At 49.2% G+C, this 20,376-nt stretch overlaps 2 protein-coding genes and 1 long non-coding RNA gene across 10 annotated transcripts in view; 2 read left to right on the forward strand and 1 right to left on the reverse strand.

Moving 5' to 3' along the window:
• RUSC2 (RUN and SH3 domain containing 2) overlaps positions 1-14,001 on the forward strand; it is a 51,321-nt gene extending 37,320 nt beyond the window's left edge. For 4 of the 5 annotated variants that reach the window (XM_072959697.1, XM_006204137.2, XM_031677270.2 and 1 more), the window contains 11 exons: positions 1,174-3,267; positions 7,873-8,502; positions 8,711-8,896; positions 9,063-9,203; positions 10,332-10,408; positions 10,624-10,798; positions 10,891-10,996; positions 11,700-11,746; positions 12,177-12,984; positions 13,078-13,215; positions 13,300-14,001. In XM_072959697.1, coding sequence (XP_072815798.1) covers positions 1,242-3,267; positions 7,873-8,502; positions 8,711-8,896; positions 9,063-9,203; positions 10,332-10,408; positions 10,624-10,798; positions 10,891-10,996; positions 11,700-11,746; positions 12,177-12,984; positions 13,078-13,215; positions 13,300-13,501 — 4,536 coding nt within the window. In that variant the 5' untranslated portion in view covers positions 1,174-1,241 and the 3' untranslated portion in view covers positions 13,502-14,001. The remainder of the gene's footprint in view (positions 1-1,173; positions 3,268-7,872; positions 8,503-8,710; positions 8,897-9,062; positions 9,204-10,331; positions 10,409-10,623; positions 10,799-10,890; positions 10,997-11,699; positions 11,747-12,176; positions 12,985-13,077; positions 13,216-13,299) is intronic. The other variant, XM_031677272.2, reaches the window with a different exon arrangement.
• CIMIP2B (ciliary microtubule inner protein 2B) lies at positions 13,936-18,853 on the reverse strand. Of its 4 annotated transcripts, none has more exons than XM_072959701.1 (6): positions 18,773-18,853; positions 15,309-15,532; positions 15,005-15,222; positions 14,750-14,801; positions 14,470-14,667; positions 13,936-14,195 (listed from the first exon to the last, which is right to left on the reverse strand). In XM_072959701.1, the coding sequence occupies exons 2-6, from the start codon at positions 15,496-15,498 to the stop codon at positions 14,107-14,109; spliced, it is 747 nt and encodes a 248-aa protein (XP_072815802.1). In that variant the 5' UTR covers positions 15,499-15,532; positions 18,773-18,853; the 3' UTR covers positions 13,936-14,106. The 4 variants fall into 4 exon arrangements, with proteins under 4 accessions (XP_072815802.1, XP_072815803.1, XP_006204201.1 ...); XM_072959702.1 differs by lacking the exon at positions 18,773-18,853 and adding an exon at positions 15,927-18,651 and having other exon boundaries at positions 14,470-14,522; XM_006204139.4 differs by lacking the exon at positions 18,773-18,853 and adding an exon at positions 15,927-18,651.
• On the forward strand, positions 14,573-20,025 carry LOC140696075 (uncharacterized). Its single transcript, XR_012072076.1, has 2 exons — positions 14,573-14,948; positions 18,639-20,025. It is a non-coding gene; the product is annotated as an uncharacterized lncRNA (long non-coding RNA).
• Positions 20,026-20,376: the final 351 nt, after the last annotated feature.

Raw genomic sequence — 20,376 nt, forward strand, 5'->3', positions numbered from 1 at the left:
GAGACTAGAAGTTGCGGTGGCCATTCGGCCGCAGTCCAGCCAAGGGACCAGAGACGCTCAGAATGGGCTCTGTGTAGAGAGCTTGACCTTAATCCATCACAGGTAAGACTGGGAAGAGGACTTTTTAGAGGACCCCTGTAGTGAAGGTTCTGGCTAAAACTGGGCAGAATTGGGTCACTTCAGAAGATCTGTACCCTGAGCTAGATAAATATTAAGAATGTATTATGCCTTATGTTTGCCAAACCTTATCTGATGTTGTGCCAGAGTGATGCAAAAAAGACAAAAACAGACCTCTACCTGGGGGAGGGTATAGCTCAGTGGTGGAGTGTGTGCTTACCATGCACAGGGTCCTGGGTTCATTCCCCAGCACCTCCATTAAAAAAAAAATTAAAATAAATAAACCAAATGCCCCCACCCCCAGAAAAAAAAACAGACCCCTACCCCATTGAGAAGGAATAAGCTGGCATCAGCCATGCTTGCAGTCTGATGCCTAACTCAGTCTCTCCATTCAAGAACCTCCTATACAGTGGTAGGGAGAATGAGGATCCTTAGCCCACAGCCATCAGAGAGGGATAGGTATTTTGGAGCTCAGAGGAGGAGAAGAGGGGTCCAAGGTGACATAGGCATCAAATGATATAGTACATTAAAAATTACTTTTCTTTCAAAATTATAGCTTATTGCTATGCATACATGATATCTTATTTGTGCTTTTCCCCCTCATTTGTAAACTTGCGTGCTGTAGCTGTGTCTAAGGCATCTCTGTATCCCCTCAGTGCCTAGCACCCTTTCAAATATCCTAGATTTTTTTTTTTTAGTTATGTCATTATTCATACTTTTTTATACTCAGGACTAGTCACTGTTTACTACTAAGAAAGAGAAGGAGAAAGTACTGTCCCTGAGATCCCCGGACCTTCAGATGTGGCATTAAAAGGGGCCTGGCCTTTTGTTGCAAGTGACTGCATGGCGAACTTAAAATGAAGGGGGAACTCAAAGCCAGACCTAGACCTGTGCAATGCAGACAGTGCTCTGTCAGGCTGTGTTACCCAGCTCCATCTTGACTTTGAGTCTTTTCTCCTCTTGAGCTTTTCTCCATCTGAAAATGATATGGGGAAGGGCATGTCCCTTGCTTCAGGGAGGTGACATTAGGTTCCCTTTCTTTCCCTCTCTTTCCAGGTGCCAAGCTCTCCTGATGAAATGTGTTCTGCCCCTCTGGGCTCCGGGGGCAGTGTCTGGTGCTGTTGATGCCCTTGTTCGAACTTTCCAGAATGGATAGTCCCCCAAAGCTGACTGGAGAGACCCTCATCGTCCACCACATCCCCCTGGTGCACTGTCAAGTCCCAGACAGGCAGTGCTGTGGAGGGGCAAGTGGAGGTGGTGGGAGCACGAGACCCAACCCCTTCTGCCCATCCGAGCTGGGCATCACCCAGCCTGATCAAGACCTAGGACAAGCTGACTCCCTGCTGTACAACAGTCTGCACTCTGCTCCAGGGGGATCTGCGCGACCTACAGGCAGCACCAAGAGTAGGGGTCGGGATGGAAGAGGCCCCGGGGCCCCTAAACGACACAACCCCTTCTTGCTGCAGGAGGATGTGGCTGAGCCAGGACTTGGTGACCCATATGATGACAGCATTGGTTATAGTGCCACCCAGCAGTCCTTCCACCTGCATGGGGCGGGCCAAGCCCCCTTCCATCTATCCTCTTTTCAGTTGCCACCACCTGGCCCCAGAGTGGGCAGGCCATGGGGGGCAACACGTAGTCGGGCCGGAGTGGTGGAGGGGCAGGAACAGGAGCCTGTGACCACCTTGGATACCCAGCCGTGCAGCACAAGCCACTGCTGCCGGCCAGAGCTGGAAGCAGAGACCATGGAGTTGGATGAGTGTGGGGGACCTGGTGGCAGTGGCAGTGGGGGTGGAGCCAGTGATACCTCTGGCTTTTCCTTTGACCAGGAATGGAAGCTCAGTTCAGATGAATCCCCAAGGAACCCCAGGTGCTCAGGCTCAGGACCCAAGCACTGCCGCTGCAGTAGCACATCCAGTCAGTCCGAGGCAGCTGACCAGTCCATGGGCTATGTGAGTGACTCCTCCTGCAACAGCTCAGATGGTGTGCTGGTCACCTTCAGCACCCTCTACAACAAGATGCATGGCAACTCCCGCGCCAATCTCAACTCTGCCCCACAATCTTGCAGTGACTCTTCCTTCTGCAGCCACTCAGACCCTGGCGCCTTCTACCTGGACCTGCAACCCTCCCCAGCTGAGTCTAAGATGTCTTATGAGCCCCACCACCGTGACAGTGGAGGAAGGGAAGGTGGCTATGGTTGTCCTCATGCCTCATCTCCTGAGCTTGATGCCAACTGCAACTCCTACCGCCCACACTGTGAGCCCTGCCCAGCTGTGGCTGACCTCACAGCCTGCTTCCAGAGCCAGGCCCGTCTGGTTGTGGCCACACAGAATTACTATAAACTTGTCACCTGTGATCTATCCTCCCAATCATCCCCAAGCCCAGCTGGCTCTTCTATCACAAGCTGCTCTGAGGAACACACCAAAATAAGTCCTGTGCCAGGCCCTGGCCCAGACCCGGGTCCTAGCCAGCCCTCTGAGTATTACCTATTCCAGAAGCCAGAAGTCCAGCCAGAGGAACAAGAAGTGGGTTCTTCCATGGAAGCAGCAGCTCCCGTGGGCCCCACTGTGATCGAGGGGCAAGTGTACACTAACACTTCACCTCCCAACCTTAGCACTGGACGTCAGCGCTCTCGAAGCTATGACCGCAGCCTGGAGCGCAGCCCTGCTGTCCGCCTGGGCTCACTGGAACGCATGTTGAGTTGCCCGGTGCGCCTGAGTGAGGGCCCTGCAGCCCTGACTGGGCCTAGCTCCCCACCTAGGCGGGTCACCTCCTTTGCTGAACTCGCCAAGGGCCGGAAGAAAGCTGCAGGCTCTGGCTCCCCCCCACTTCGAGTGAGCGTTGGGGACTCCTCCCAGGAGTTCTCACCCATTCAAGAAGCCCAGCAAGATAGGGTGGGCCCACTGGATGAGGGCACTCGCTGTAGCCATAGCCTACCAGCCATGCCCTTGGGGCCAGGCATGGACCAGTTTGGCCCAGAGCCGTGGTCCACCCAGGTCTGTCAGGGCCCCCAGTCCAGTGAGGTACCGCCTGCTGGCCTCAGAGCTGCTGGGCAGGGCCCCGCAGCCCCGCTGATGGATCCAGGGCCTGCTCTCCCAGGGAGCCCAGCCAACAGCCATACCCAGAGGGATGCAAGAGCTAGAGCTGACGGTAAGGAACCTAGAGGCTGGAGAATACCAGGATGTATGCGTGGCCTCCTCAGTGATAGGGCCTTGCCAGCTACCCCACCCATACCACTAGCGGTTCCTCAGCCTAGGTCAGTCATCTTTCCAGTGCAGACCACGTCCTGCAGTTGTAATAGGGGGAAGAAGGATAGAGAATAAAAAATACACTGAAGAGGTAAAATCAACACGACTTAGAGACTGATGTATTGGAAAAGTAAGTACTCAGAAAGTTGTGATTCTAAACCTAGATGACTGGAAAGATGACGATACATGGGTAGGGACTGCAGACACAGAAATAGATTTACTGAAAAAGGAATAAGATGTGAGTTCAGTTTTGTACATTTAGGAATTTGTGATGTTTCAGGGACATTATTCAACAGGCAAACCACACTGAGTGTCAGTGAGTTCATTCTTTCATCAGTGATTGTAGTCACTCTTCAGAGAACCTGAGACCTGACACTTGACCTTTAAGCCTTCTAGACCAGCTCTTTCCCTATTAGTTTATTATGCTTAAGTAATTATTTTATAAAGGCTCTGTCTGTGTTAAGTGGGTGCTGGTGATAGATGAGAGGGATACTCTCTGCCCTCAAGGAGTTACAACTAAGGTTGGAAACCAGAAAGGAAACATAGTTAAAATGCAGAGATGGCAGTGTATAGTGTACTGGTCTATGAGAGGGATATCTCAACAGACCAGAATGTCAGAGAAAGGGTGCTAACACAGTTTACATTTAAGCACAGTCTAGAAAAATGATTAGGAGTAAGTTTTGTGGAGACTTATTGTAAGAACATTCTAGGCTCATACAATACTCGGCACAGAATATCTTGATGCTTTCCCAAAACTGCAAATAATTTAGTATACCCATAATGGGATGTGGATGGAAGCATTGAAGAATTCTAATCAGTGAAGTGGCATTTTTTAATTTTTAACAGCTTAGTGGCATGTTTTGATTTGCATTTTAGATCACTGGTTGTTTGGGTGGAAGGTGGGATTAGAAAGGATGTCTTTCTGGAGGTCAGGAGACCACCATGATCAGAGAGTCTTTGGAATAAAAGTGATGGCTGAAGCTGTGAGTAGATGAGAGCATCCAGGGAGAATGCGTAGAGTTATAAAGGGAGCAAGGGCAGAGTCCTGGGGAGACAGTGATTTAAGGGTGAGCAGAGCAACACTCAAAGGAGACTGAGAAGAATTAGCCAGAAAAATAGAGGGAAAAGAAAAACCAGGAGAGAATGAAGTCACAGGAACCAAAAAAGGAGAGTTTCCAAAAGAGTTTCAGTAAATGAGTTCTGAACAGAAGTCACTAGAATCAAGGCTGAAAATCCCCAAAGCAGCATTTGGAAGTGGCAAAGGCAGAAGCCAGATCTCAGGGGGTTTGGAAAGAAAGAGGAGATATAGCAGGGGAGAGGGAGGTAAGGGGGAATTTGCTGTGCTGTAGCCTGAGGTTGGGTCTCTTGGCTTATCAAAGGAAGGGGGTTAAAAAAACATAAATGGTATTATTATCTCTGCTGTTAGGGAGATCACAGTCCACAGAAGACTTCATACTCCTAAACATACACAGAGGAGCGGCCCTTGGGGCAGGGATGCAAAGAGGGTCTTTAGGGAAGAAGGGGTCAGAAACAGCAGGGATTGGCCAGAGTCCTTTGGAACCCACTGTCTTCTGAGACTGCAGTGTCTGGTGGGAACAGGGGATGCTATGGCTGGCACTCACGGCAAGGACAATCCTGGCAGAGATGGGAGGAGAAGCCAAAGTGGTTTTGCTATCAGATAAGATTTTTCACATCGAGATGGTGTTCTGTTCCATAAGTCTCCAGTGACCTACCACAGGGCTCTTCTCTTGATTCTGTATGACTGTTTTTTAAATCAAAAAAATGAGTGACAATTTGATGAATTCATTAATGAGAAAAGAAGCTGATGTCTCTTTGAGATCCTTAGCAGCAGAATCAAGATTCAAAAGGATTTTACCAAATCTGGAAAGAACGTTTTGTTCTTTCAGGGACCAATGTGAACTTTGATATGTAAGCTGTACTTGAGTTGATTCGGCATACTTAATTGATTGCAAACTCAGAATGAGTCAGCAGTTTGGACTTCCAAAAAGTTAAAATGACTGGATTCATTTATGGACTCAGAAGAGAGTTGTTGATAGTCCCCTCATTCCTCTGATCTACTTAGTGCTCACCTGGAAGTTGTGGGCACTCCATCTTAAGAAACTGAGGCACTGAGGCTGTGTCACCTACAGAAGAACAGACTTGGGTGAATATGGTCTCTATCTCCAATTTTTCTGAAGGGCTGTCACATAGTAAATGAAAAAACTTATTCTCGGTATTCCCTGAGGGTAGGACTGAGACCCACTCCCTAATAGCCCTCCCAACCCCGAGTCTTGCTCCTCTGCCTCACACCTATCCTGAGAATACTTAACAGGGAGGATTTTTTAAGGAGTAGGAATAAATAGTCTAATTCAAACATAATATATAGGGGTAATAATACAGCTGGGGTTGGGAGGGCCTATTCTGATAGCCAGCATCAACTCAGTCTTGAAATTTGATATTTAAATAAGCGGAGAAATTAAAGACGTTCCCGTGTACTTAAAGTCAGGAATGGGGCGGAAAGAGTGGTGTCAATACGATGACAAATGTGGACATTTGAGGGGAAAGCAGCTAATTTGCGGTAGGTGTTGACACCTACCTGCCTGAGAGTACTAGACTTTATTTTGTGGGCCAAAGAGCCACAGAAAATAAAGTGTTTAAAAATTGGTATTTAAGGAAAGTAAGCTGGTATATTTAAGAAGATTTGGATGAAGTGAGACTATGCTGAACCAAGGGTAACAGTGAAGATTCATTCATTTAACACATCTTTATTCAGTACCTACCATGCACCAGAGTCTGTTCTAGGCACTGGGGATATAGCAGTGAACAGTTTAAAAATCTCTGCTTTTCTGGGCCCCTTTTGGGGAGTAATGGAAGATAAATAAGATAATTTCTGATAGTGAAAAGTGGCTAAAAAGGAAATAAAACTGGGTAATGAGAGTAGGACTTGCCAGAGGGTTGAGATTGTCAGAGAAGGTCTTGATGAGGAGGTGATGCTTGAACTAATGCCTGAATGATGAGCCGATTTCAGGCAGAAGGACAGGCGGGTGCAAAAGGCCCCTAGATGTCAATGAACTTGTCATGTTTAAGGACAGAAGAAAGTATGGCTGGAGCATAGTGAGCAAGGGAGAATGACACAGGTTGTTCTCTAAGCACTGACTGGGAATGACAGGAGGGTATAGTGTGGAAATGTCCCCTGAGAGTGGTTCTGAAACACCTCCCTCGTGGGGTTGTGGTCACCATCCCCTTAAGACTCACTGAAGTAAATAAATGGGGAAAGACGAGCAATAGGAAAATCCAGCCTGGTACCATTTCATGTGTAGTGCAATGTGGTAAAGAGAACATTAGCCCCAAAGTCAGACTCTGGCTTAGGCAGAATTCTAGCTCAGCTGCTTCCTAATTGTGTGACCTTGGACAAATGACTTAATTTCTAAATTTCCAATACCCAAGTCTTTCAAGTCAGGATACTACTTCCTGCCTCAGACCTGTATGAGCCCTAGGTGCCTGTGAGCCACACCCAGGGTTTTAGGTGGTATAGATGCTTATAGCGCCACCTTGTGTTCATCCAGATGTTCACTGTGTGCAGTGTTTGATTTGGAAGCACCACCCATACACAAAGACGTCCTCTGTGCAGTGTTGCAGTTTTGTGTTTAGTGCTGAGACCCATGTTTTGAGGAACACTGACCAGAAGATTGGGTGAAAGAACAGGGAGAGGGCCAGTCTTGGGGAACACACCTCTTGTAGAGGGAGAAGATGTGGACTCTGGGGCTCCAACACCAGGGTCATCAAAGAGTGGGAGTTGGGTGGATAGGGAGGCTGATTCTGGCTGCAAGTAAAGAAATAATTTTATTATGGTTAGATTTGGTAAGAATGCAGTGTGTCAGCTCGAGTGGAGACGGAATGATGGGCAAAAGTTTGAAGTAAATCGGTAAATCAACATCTTGACCCTGAAAATATGTGACTCTGACTCCAAGTCTTTAAACCTTAGAAATAAAGCAAATGGTAATTCTGCCATTCACAGAGATGGAAGTCATCAGGAGAATGAATAAGGTGTTTTTAAATGGCAAATTTTAAATGAAAGCAGAACCCAAAGCAAAATAATCCAGAGATCAAGAGGAAAGTTGGGGCTAAAGCCATGGGTTCAAGAGTCATCTGTGTGTGACTGTCTGAACGTGGCCAGTGCAGGGAAGGAGGTGTAAAGTTAAACATAAGAATTGAGCCATAATATACACCCATCTTTTAAGTCAGGAAAATGAAGAAGGGCTGAACAGCCAAGAAATACAAGACAGTTCAGTATCATAAAAACACTGGGGAAAGTTTTACAAAAGACAGGAGGGACAGTGTCAATTCCACAAACTTGGATTACCCCATCCCATTCAATTCCTGTCACCCAGGTCCTGCCCATGTCTTCCTCTTTCCCCAGTAAGCATCATCTCCTGTCTGCTTCTTTGCTTCCTTTCATGTTGGTTTCAGTGTTTGTCTGATTCCTTCTCCATCCCTGTTGCCGCAGGAGGGGGTGCTGAGAACCGACCAGTCCTTCGCTACAGCAAGGAGCAGAGGCCAACCACGCTGCCCATCCAGCCCTTCGTGTTCCAGCACCACTTCCCCAAACAGTTGGCCAAGGCCCGGGCTCTCCACGGCCTTTCCCAGCTCTACGGCCTCTCGGGCTGCAACCGCGCACAGCAGCCTGCTCTCCTGGCTGCCTCCACTGCTCAAGTCCCAGCCCCAGTACCTTCAGGGGAGTCACAGGCACCCGCCAACAGAGGTGCCAAGAAAGCTGGGCCTGAGCCAGAAACCTCACGGCCGTCGCCCCTGGGCAGCTACTCCCCCATCCGGAGTGCTGGCCCCTTTGGGCCCAGCACCGACTCTTCTGCCTCCACTTCGTGCTCCCCTCCCCCAGAGCAGGCCACAGCCACAGAAAGCCCACCTCCATGGAGCCATTCCTGTCCTCCTGCTGTCCGGCCTGCCACCTCCCAGCAGCCACAGAAGGAGGATCAGAAGATACTGACCTTGGCTGAGTATCGACTCCATGGAACAGGAAGTTTGCCTCCTCTGGGCTCCTGGAGATCTAGCCTCAGCCGAGCAGAGAGCCTGGCCCGGGGAGGTGGTGAGGGCAGCATGGCTTCCAGGCCCAGTAATGGTATGAGGTTCACTGCCCGCCCCCCAGCCCCACCCCAAGCACGTTAGAATGGTTTCTTATACTCCAGCTTGTGGTCAGAGGTTAAAATGTTTGCAGCTGTGGATAACATCCCAACTCTTATGTTTTATATGGGCCCACAGTGGGGGTATGAAGTGCTGTCTCCTGCTGACTATTTCCTGTCTCTTCTGCTAATCTGTTCTGCTTTCAGCCAACCACCTATCTCCTCAAGCACTCAAGTGGCGGGAATACAGAAGGAAGAACCCTCTAGGGCCACCTGGTTTGTCAGGGAGCCTAGACCGAAGGCCACAGGAAGCTCGGCTGGCCCGAAGGAACCCCATCTTTGAGTTCCCTGGCTCCCTCAGTGCTGCTGGCCATCTGAACTGTCGGCTGAATGGTGTGTGGGCCAGGTCCCCAGTAAACCCAGGGCAGGCTCTGCCACAGCCGGGAAGAGCTAGAGAAGGGGTCAATCCCAAAAGAACATGTCTCACAGGGTATGAGGCACAGAACCAAGCTGCAAATAAATCTTAGTTGCTTAGGATTGATTTTTCTCTCCTTTTCAGGTCAAATAGTGAAGCCATTACCACTGACCTGCCCTGACTTCCAAGACCCCTTTTCCTTGACTGAGAAGCCTCCAGCTGAATTTTGTCTGTCCCCAGATGGCAACTCAGAGGCCATTTCCATTGACCTGCTTCAGAAAAAAGGTGAATATTATCCCTAGCTCAGGCCAGGAATTCTGCTGTCACTACCTATTTGTGCCTGTTGTCTTACCATCTAGCCCTTCAGGGTATTTTCCGAACCTAGAACTCCAAGTGCTGGGAAGGAAGTAAAGAGTACAGGCACTTGGGCAAGAGGCAAAAGTCTGTGCTGTGGATCGTGAGTATGTGCCAGTGAGCATGGGTCATTTATCAGATGCTTAAGAATCAGGCTTCAGTCTCTTCTGTCAGGGAGCTCAGTGTAGTGAGGGGGACTGCCGTGGCATAAATAAATGCTCATGTGCTATACTGGGGGAGCTCAGGTACTGCAGGGCCCAGCAGCTTGGGTAAGCGTGATGGTAACATCTAGCAAGTTAAGGACTGACAAGGAACCAGTCTACTTAGTGGAGCTGTTTCAGTGAGATGGTGGAGAAAGATTGAGCATAACTGTGGGCCGAAGAGAAGGAGCCTGTGAAAGGGAGAAAGATGAAGCTAAAGCCCCTTGTGGAGGCAGAGTGGGAGACTCAGAGCTTAGGGAGAGGGAAGAACGTTGGGCAAGAAGGGAAATACCCACCTTCCTCCCAGATGGAAAGGGAGTGAGAGAGGGAAGATGGATGGAGGAGTAATGTAATATTGTTCTGTCTTTTGGATGGAGAGGGAGGTTGAATTCATGACCAGTGGCCTCTGTTCTCTGTGTGAAGGGCTTGAGAAGAGGAATGAAAGGCTGGCCTGGCAACCTGAGAGCATAGCAGAGGGTGCTGCAAGGCACCCAGCAGAGAAGTACCCTTGCCTGGCACTGGTGTGAGTGGCTCTGGACTTTCTGCAGCAGCCACAAATAGCCTGGTTTCTCAGAGTGGAGAGGACAGATAGACTGATTCAGGTTTGGGGTAGGAGGGCAAGGAAGTGAGGACATTGAGTGTCGTGACGATGGAATCATTAAGGTGGGTCCAGGCAGGCAGGTGACAACAGGAGGGGCTTGAGAACTGGGAAGAAACAGGAAGAGGCCAGGCCTGGTGCCTGTGCAGGGACAGAGAGAGAAAGAGCATGTGGAGGCCCTTCCCTTTCCCCACTGAGGGCCCAGTCCCAGCTGAGCTGCCCAGGGGCTTGGTTAAGACCTGTGACATAAAATTCTTGCAGGGCTGGTGAAAGCCGTTAACACTGCTGTAGACCTCATTGTGGCCCATTTTGGCACAAGCCGGGATCCTGGGGTGAAGGTAAGCAAGAAACTGTGGCGAGCTGAGCTCTACCCTGCTGACTTTCGCCTGTTCTGTGCTACCACCTTCCCTTGCCCCACTTCATGTAGAACTCAGAGTTGGGTACTTAGGGATGGGGATCATAAGAGAAGCACCATGAAGACTGACCAAGAGGGTCAGAGAGGACCAAGGTCAGGCTCCAGATGATTCCCTGTACTTCCCTACCACATCCATAGGCAAAGCTGGGGAATAGTTCTGTGAGCCCCAACGTTGGCCACCTGGTTCTGAAGTACTTGTGTCCTGCGGTCCGGGCGGTGCTGGAAGATGGGCTCAAGGCCTTTGTGCTAGACGTCATCATTGGACAACGTAAGAACATGCCGTGGAGTGTGGTTGAGGCTTCCACACAGCTAGGTAAGTGCTGGGTGGCAAAATGGGTACCCCAGGCTGAATTTTTAAGGTTCCAGAGATTGGGCTTGTGACCTCCAACTCTGGCTTCCTCCCAGGCCCATCCACCAAGGTCTTGCATGGCCTGTACAATAAAGTCAGCCAGTTCCCAGAGCTCACCAGTCATACCATGCGCTTCAACGCCTTCATCCTCGGCCTGCTCAAGTGAGTGTGGAAATCTGGAAACCAGCTGCCCTCTCCCCTGGCTCTGCTGCCTCTGAAGAACCGACTCCCTAGACTGAGTCAGAAAGGGTAGATCTGCAGAATCTGTGGCCAGGGCCCAGGCTCACTGTCTCCCCACACGCTCCAGCCTCTCTCAGTAGGTCACTGGTTTCCCACCAGACCCATGACCCTCTAGCACTGATCACCAACATGGTCTTCTGCTTTTACAAAGTCATAATCTGGCTTATTTGGAAATTAATCTGGTTCTCAGTTTCTATGGATATTGTAACCCTGATCCTCTCAGTTCCAGCACTGCTTCCAAATCTTGCTTGACCCAGTCTACCATAGGACCCACATCATAGTATTCTTCTTTCTCAAGTGTAGGTGGAGGTCATCCCACTTGGGTCCTGAGCTAACCCTGTATTCTCACTCAGTAGCTGCCCTGACTTCTTGGGTCATGTGAAGCCAATTCTATTCTAAGAGGAAGTGACTGGCTTGTGAATCACATGTTCACCCCTTCCCTCTATCTCCACTGACTTTCTATAACTGTATTACGTGAAATTAACTGGCTAGCATCCCTGCTGTAGAAGGGAGGTGTTCCCTTATACCCCTGCCCTATGTCTGACCCCCATGTCTGTCTCCTTTGTACCTTATCATCTGGCTATATCTGCACAAGACTAAAGTCTCTTCACCTATCTCCCTACAGCATCCGGTCCTTGGAGTTCTGGTTTAATCACCTCTATAACCACGAAGGTAATGCTTAGAACCCTGCTCTGTCTTGCAAACTGAATATAGGCCAGACCTCAGAGGATCAAAAGAGGGAGGCACAGCTGTCTTTTCAGATGCTAAATGCAGGGAGGAGAACCACACAAGCTTTCATCTTCAAAGCTTGGGCTTCTTACCCAAGTCCGTGCCCAGCTTCTGCTTGTGTTAGAGCCTTAGAGCCAGCTGGATACTCAGGCAGTCTGGAAGTCAGAGCGGCCAGGAACCTCAACACCTCTGAACTTGAGGCTGCCACTTGGGGTTGTGGAGTTTGTGCACTGTTTACATCTGAGTCACAGGGCACAGCCTTTGCAGCAGTATGCAGTGGCTCTGCCCAGGTTGCCTTTCAGAGCGTCCCCTCTTCCCGACCTGTGCCAGCCTCTGCTCTGTGTGGCTCAGTCCCTCTCTCTTTCTCCCCTAGATATCATCCAGACCCACTACCAGCCCTGGGGTTTCTTGAATGCAGCGCATACGGTGTGCCCTGGCCTATTTGAGGAGCTGCTGCTGCTGCTACAGCCCCTGGCCCTCCTGCCCTTCAGCCTGGACCTGCTGTTCCAGCACCGGCTGCTGCAAAGTGGGCAGCAGCAGCGGCAGCACAAGGAACTGCTGCGGGTGTCCCAGGACCTGCTGCTGTCCGCCCACTCAACACTGCAGCTGGCCCGGTCCCGGGGCCAGGAGGGCCCTGGAGACATGGACAGGGCAGCCCATGGGGAGCGGGTGAAGGGTGTGGGTGCCCCAGAAGGTGGAGAAGATGAGGAGGAAGAGGAGGAGACAGAGGCATCTGGGAGCTTAGGGCGTGGCAGGTGGTCCCGCAGCGGGCAGGCTGGCTGGTGGTACCAGCTCATGCAGAGCTCCCAGGTCTACATTGATGGCTCCACTGAGGGTTCTAGGTTCCCTCGTGGGGGCAGCAGTAACAGCAGTGGCAGCAGCAGTGAGAAAAAGAAAGCAGGAGGTGGGGGGCCACCCCCCCGAGAGGGAGTCGTGGAGGGAGCTGAGGCCTGCCCTGCCCCTGAGGAGACCCTTGGCCGGGACAAGGGCTGGCCCTTCTGGATGGGGAGCCCCCCTGATTCCGTACTGGCTGAGCTGAGGCGCAGTCGGGAGAGGGAGGGCTCCACTGCTCCCCTAGCAGAAAATGAGGAAGGAGCCTCAGAGCCTTCACCTGGGGGCATCAAGTGGGGACACCTCTTTGGGTCCCGAAAGGCTCAGCGGGAGGCCCGGCCTACAAACAGGTGAGAGACAACCCATGGTGTGAGAGCGGATTGGGGGAACCTGATCTAAGTCAGGGCACAGACAGAGCCAGAGCCCCTGCTGCTGTCCTCTAGGCTACCCTCGGACTGGCTGAGCCTGGACAAGTCCGTGTTCCAACTAGTGGCACAAACAGTGGGTGCCCGCCGGGAGCCAGAGTCCAAGGAGAACCTACAGGAGCCAATCTCTCCAACCATGCCTTCTAAGCCTCCGTGGTGAGCCCTGGGACACAAAAGGACTTGGGGGCTGGGTTTGGCTTTGGGTGGGGTTTCTCTGACCTCCATTTGTTGTTTCCACAGCGAGGTGAAGGCACTGTGCCACCATCTGGCCACGGGCCCTGGACAGCTGAGCTTCCACAAGGGAGATCTCCTGCGGGTGCTGGGGCCAGCAGGAGGAGACTGGCTGCGCTGCAGCCGTGGTCCTGACACTGGACTGGTGCCTCTGGCCTACGTGACTTTGACCCCAACTCCAAGTCCAACCCCTGGAAGCAGCCAAAACTGAGGCCCTGTGCATGCTGGTAGCCTCGGGGACCCTTACAACCCCCAGACTCTTAGCCTGAGAGCCCTTCCTGAGCCCTCCGGCTTGGCTACAGAAAGTAGCCCAAGAGCTGGGGGCCACATATCCCTGTGCTCAGTATTAATTACTCCCCCTTAACTGTCCCAGTGACCTCATCCAAACCTCCACCCAGGAAAGGAGGGAAGGGATGCAGCACTGGGCTGCCAGAATTTCCCTGGCCCATCTGGGCCAGCCCTTCCATGGGTACAGACAGGTGCACCCCTGTGGAGGGAGATGACCAGAAGGCCCATTCGCAGGGTTCCCTAGGCCAGGTGGTGAGGAGGATGTGTGACAGTATTGGGGCCAGTTCTCTAAGCCCCCAGCTGTAAATAGGCTGTGGCCAGTGCCTGGTGGTCAGAAGAGGGAGGAGGAGCCCAGGCTTCTGTTTATGTATTTATTTATTTATTTATTACACCTATTAATAAAAAAGGTGCTCGGCCTCCAAACCATTTTCTTTTTGTGCCTCCTCCCACCCTCCAGCCCACCTTTCTTCCTTCTGAAAGGATAGCTGAGAGGATGAAAAGGGAAGAGAGAACTTGAAGTCCAGGTACCTATGTCAGGAGCTGCTTCTGGAGGGTGCTGAGACCCAGAGCATCATGGGTGAGATGCCCATACGTGCGGCCGAACTGGAACTTATACCCTGTGTGGTCAGGAGAGTGTCATTTGTAACCAGAGGCATAGGGAAGTTGTTTATTTCTCAGCCAATTGCCTAGGACCTCCCAGTTGCCCTACAAAATCTGGTCCTGACTGCCCACTCTGAGCTATGTCAGTTTCCTTTCCTGCCCAATGATAAGGCTGAACCATAGGATACAGGGTCCCCCCATATCTACTAGTTCAAACCCCACAAACCACCTCCACCTATCACACACACAAATATTCCAGTCCCCAAAGCCTCCCTCTGGGGCTATTCTCACCTGGCACGTAGCCTCCATATTTAGGTAAAAGGCCCAGATTCTGAGGGTAGGTCCTGGAAAGTGGTGGGAGATGTTTAGGATCCTTCTGGGATCTGCCCGGTGACTTCATCTGTTCAAATTCCTGCAGTGCCTGGTTGCTAAGCACAGGAAAGCTGGAGCCGAAGAGGAAGCGAGCACGGGGCACATAACCAGTGAAGCCTGGGGGTGGGGGTAGTGGATACAAAGTCAGGACCTCCTGGGCACCTCCCCACATCTTTGGTCATAACCCACTTCCTCTCACCTGACATAAAGAACTTGCGAGGATCTCTGTCATCCATGGAATAAGGGGAAGCCTTATGAGACAAGTTGATAGAAGAAAAACACGGCTATCAAATTCAGCCTCTGGGCTGTAACTCAAGCTCCCAGGGAGGTGAAGCTGGCAGTCCAGCCCACACCCCCTGTACCCACAGCCCGCTACCTCCAGGCCAGGCCACACAGAGGTAAGGCTCCCCACTCCCACCCCACCTACTCCCCACCTCCTCCTTCTCGGTCTCACTTGTTCCACCTCCTGCCCTGGTTCTGGGTCCTTTTCTGCCTCCAGTTCTGGCTCCGAATTTGGCTCTTGGTCTTTCTCCACATCTTTTTCTCCCTTGGTTTCCTTTGGCAGCTCCTGATTCCCTTTTCCTGCATACCACTGAGCAAAATCGTTCAGAGCTTCAGCCCAAACCTGGCTGCAGTTCTTGGCAAAGATGAATTGTGCCTGGGGTACAAAACCTGGGTGGGCAGGGGCAAGGAAGATTTGTTAGTGTTTGGGACCCATGTTCTGTATTGGGGGTACCTGTTCATACTTGTGTGCATACCTGTGTACCCAGGGGCCATGCTGGAGCTGAGCCTTTCATGCCCACACCTGACAGGCAGGCTTCTCCTGGGAACCTCGGGAGATCTTGGAGGCCGAATAGGAGGCAGAAGTGTGCGGTGGGCAGGGGGCCAGGCTAGGCCAGGAGAGCCTCGAAGTAGTTGACCAGTCATCTGCCCATAGGTCTGGCCCATGCTGAACCGAAGTAGTGGGCAGTGTCCCGTGTACCTGTAGCACAAGTCTCACCCACTCACCTCCAGAATCTCCCTGCTCACCATCCCCAGAGACAGAAGCAAAGACCTCTGAAGCCCTGATCTTTTCTGGACTCAACTGTGTAAATATTTGGAGCAGGCATTACTTAGTTGTCTGTCTGAGTTTTCAACCCTTCCCTTCTGCTGTTGCCCTATTACCATGGAGAACACAACAGAAAGCTTCATGGCAGTCCTGACTACTACTGCTCCCTTGCTTTTCCTTTTCCATCCAACATCATAGATACTCCAGCCCTAGGCCTCCCATACCAGTATGTCCACTTGGCCCCCCAGGTTGAGGTGGCACAAGTCCTATATCCTTATTCCCCTATTCCCAGAAGCAAGTGGGGCTGTGCTCTGGGTAGAAGTCTTACCCTGGGATATAATGAGGGTTCTGAGGGTTCAGCCCTGGTATGAAGGTGCTGGCCATAGCCATGAGAACCAGGCAGTTCCTTTTGTTTCTCTTTGAGCTGAGCCTCTGGGCTGTGTGTACTGACTGTGTCCAGGGCTGTGGGGCTGAGTCAGAGGCAGGAGGCGGGGCTCAGGGAGGAGAGGGGAGGGGGCACTACTGTGATGATTGCCAGGGCCAAGGCTGGCAGAACCGGAGAGCAGAGGCTCACTGGTCTGTCTACTCCAGAACAAATGCAGTCCTGCCACATGGGGGCAGTGAGAAGCCTGAGTACAGCCTCCCCACTCCAGGACCAGAGGAAGCCCAGAAGTGGGAGGAGAGGGAGCAAAAGCTGATAGGTCCACTGAGCTCTGTCTCTAAAGAGGACCCGTTCTTCTTAAGCCCCAGTCTGAGATCTGCCTGAGGAGATGTGGATTCTACTCTTTGTGAGTCTTGATTGAAGGTGATGGAGTTCCTAGGAAAGCCCAGAGGGGAGGAACCTAGAGACCTCTAGCCAGTGACAGTTTATTTTCTATAATATAATTTGACAGGAATGACTTCTGTCATCCAGATCATCATCCACTCAACAAATATGCGTTGCTCTTCCAGGCACACTCTACAGTGGCAGAAAGTACTCTTATGTTGGAGGCAGAAAAGCTAAGCTCCACGTGAAGTCATTTAGTATCTCTGAACCATATTACCCCTCATTTATAAAATACAGATACTACTACTCACCCTGCTACTGCTGTGCAGTTCAAATTAATGTATGCAAATATGTTTTGTAACAATAAAAAAGCCAGGATGAAGCCAGAATGGTGGGGCAGGGGAAAGGGCATGAGCGTGAGGTCAGGCAGTCATGGGCTTCTAATAGCTTGTGGCCTTGAGCTAACCTTACCTTCTCTGAGCAGCTGACTTCTTCTGAACTTGAATTCCCTAAATTCTTAATGTGAAGGTTAAAATAGCCTAACCTACCAGGGTGCTTTTAAGGATAAAGTCAGATAGTGTGTGTCAAGAACTTACCCCAGCACCTGGTAACATAGCTACTATAATTTAATTTCCTTTCCAATTGTGTAGAATTGTGTCTAGCTTCTAACACAAATGGGAGCTCAGTGAATGATTAGTAAATTCAGTGGATACAGCTTTTCTCACTGGGAAAATTCGAGGGAAGGAGATATGAGGGTAATATTGGGGCTTAAGATTAGAAGGCAAGTTAGAATTTGTTAAGAAAACCATTCAGATTCTAAGAGAAGTACAGATCTTAAAAAAGATCTCGGTGTTGGAGGGCTGAGGTGGGGGAGCATGACTGGAACTCGAGCTGGATGAGGGCCAGGCTGGTCCACTCTCCATGAGGCAGAGCCTCTTCTCCCCACCCCCATGCTGTGACGGTGGTGCCTTAGCTAACCAAGCACATGTCCCTGACTTCTTGTAAATTGCACAAGAGCACTGGACCCCAGAGAGTACATTTCATGTTCCTCACTATTCTGCCAAGGACAGCCTTGGTATGTGTCATTTAGAGCTGGAGTTGTGGGGGACTTGGCTCACAGTTAAGGAAATGTGCTAAAGTGAGGGTGGGAGCTGAGGGGAGAGCCCGGAATAGCAGTAGTATGTTGAGGTTAACAACCTGGACTTTTGGATTCTGTAAGACACTGTTGGGTGCTACCCCCATCTCCCTTCTTCCTAACAGAACTTTAATTTTGTTCTGCCAAGTAGCCAGGAACTTCAGGGAAGCTTGGAGCCAGCCATAGGAATGAATCTCGATGAGTCTAACCTCATCATAGTGGTCCCATTTCCCTTGCCAGTGACCAGTTAGGCATGGGCTTGTGGCAGTCTAGACACTTGAAGACTAGTCTGCCGGGATGTGGGAGTGCCCTGGGAAAAGTTTCTTTGTTCTTAAGGAAGGTGCGCAACAAATTAGAGAGATGGACCAAAAGGAGTGGTGTCTTTGCCTGCCTCAAGAAATTCTGAGGATGTGATGCTGGAACTTTGGTAGGCATCGTGAAAGCTTGTGGAAAGCTAAGCTAACTTGAGGACAAAGCCTGACTCCATCAGAGTCTATGGTAGAGTAGGAAGGCCTGATTCTCGATGGTAATGTGGTGCCTCTGAACTAACCAACTTTCTTATGAAATAATTAATTTCATTATTGTCAAGGCCACTTTTAAGTTTTCTTTTACTTAGAGCCAAAGGCATCATAATATAAAACAAAACAATACAAAAACACTGGAGATACGGACTTTGGCCCAATTCATTTCATCAGCCCTCGGTTTTCTCATCTATGAAATTGCTAAATTAATGTCACTGAGTAGGATAAGACAGATGAGATCATGCGTAAAGAACATCTGGCCCAGTGTCTAGCTCTCTTTAATTGCTAATAACCAAGCAGCAATTCATTGCTGTTTGGTTAGACTTTGGTGGGAATGGGAGAAAAGAAAAAGAGTTGAGAAAAATAACAGGCTAGGGGTTCAGGGAAAAGAGTCTGTGAAGTTGAGAAATGGAAAGTTTAGAATTTGAAGTTGAGATAAAGATTAGGATGCAGGGACTGGAACAAATTCTACAGAAAAGACTGTGGCAGTTAGAATCTGGGTATGAGTTAATTTAGGAAACAAGTTACAATTGGTCTTAGATTTATGGTTTGTGAAGAAACAGCTCATTGCTATTGGTAACATGGCCTGTTACTACTATTGTTTCCATCTGTGTAAAGAATATTTCTAAATCCCTGAAGATCAGAAGGATGTTCCATCCTGGGAAAGGAGTGAAAGAGCTAGCTCAAGGGCCCACAGGAATGCTTGTTGCCTTGGTGCCTCCTTCTGCGGGACAGTCATCACAGTAACCTACCCACAACTTCTAATGAGAGCCGGATGTGGTGGCAGAGAGGTGTTTCTCCGGGATTACACCCATCTACAAGATGAAGGTCCAGTTAGGAAAACCACGACAGTGCGCTTCTGACTCCACATAGCCTGCCCGGTCTCCAAAACAGCAATCTACAACTTTCTGTGGTTCTGCCTTTGATCTTGACCAGGAATTGCTGTAAAATTTCGTAGAAATATGAATAACGAATCATGTTGTACACCTAAAACTAATATAATGTTATGTGTCAACTATACCTCAGTTTTTAAAAATCAATTAAAATAGTTACCAGACAAAAAAATTTCATAGATCCCAGATGAATCATTTGATTATAAGTCAATACTGGGCGAGCCTAAATCCCCTGTCTGAGGAACAAAAAGAAAATCATGGTACCTTTGAAAAAAATTCCTCAGATCAAGAGACAACCAAAATTGAAACAAGAAGGGAAAAGAATGAAGAATGAACTTCAAAAGATTACATACAACATATCCGCAGCTCTGTATTGTGAATTCAACCAATTACTGATCTGTAGTATTGTAGTATTTACTGAAAAAAAGTCCACAAATAAATCCACACAAAAACTTGTACATAGGAGCATCATTCATTTTCTTTTAAGGACTATTTTTTTTCATTGAAATATAGTCAGTTTACAATATTGTGTCAGTTTCTGGTGTACAGCATAATGTTTCAGTCATACATATACATACATATGTTCCTTTTCATGTTCTTTTTTGTTATAGGTTACTACAAGATATTAAATATAGTTTTCCGTACCATACAGTAGAAACTTGCTGCTTATTTTATATACAGTAGTTAGTTATCTGCAAATCTCTAACTTCCAATTTATCCCTTCCCACCCCTTTTCCCCCAGTAACCATAAGTTTGTTTTCTGTGTCTGTGAGTCAGTTTCTGTTTTGTAGATGAGTTCATAGTGTCCTTTTTTTCTTTTCTTTTTTAGATTCCACATATAAGTGATAACATATGGTATTTTCCTTTCTCTTTCTGGCTTACTTCACTTAGAATGACGATCTCTAGGCCCAACTATGTTGCTGCAAGTGGCATTATTTTATTCTTTTTTATGGCTGAGTTATGTGTATATCTACACATACACACACACATACACACAACACACACACACACACACACACACACACACCAGAACTTCTTTATCCAGCCATCTGTCAATGGACATTTAGGTTGTTTCTATGTCTTGGCTACTGTAAATAGTGCTGCTATGAACACTGGGGTGCATATATCTTTTCAAATTAGAGTTCCCTCCGGGCGTGGGATTGCTGGATCACATGGTAAGTCTATTTTTAGTTTTTTTAGGAATCTCATAGGAGCATCATTCATAACAGCCAAAAAGTGGAAACAACACAAATGACCATCAACTGATGAATAGATAAACACATTCTATTCATACCGTGAAATATTATTCAGAAATTTAAAAACAGTGAAGTACTGGTACATGCTATAACATGAATGAACCTTAAAAACATTATGCCAGAAGAGGCAAATCTGTACAATCAGAAAGTGAATTCATGGTTGCCAAGGGCTGGAGGTAAGGGAGTTTGGGAGCCAGTGGTGAATGT

This window comes from Vicugna pacos, chromosome 4 (assembly GCF_048564905.1).
Source record: "Vicugna pacos chromosome 4, VicPac4, whole genome shotgun sequence".
NCBI classification, from domain to species: domain Eukaryota; kingdom Metazoa; phylum Chordata; class Mammalia; order Artiodactyla; family Camelidae; genus Vicugna; species Vicugna pacos.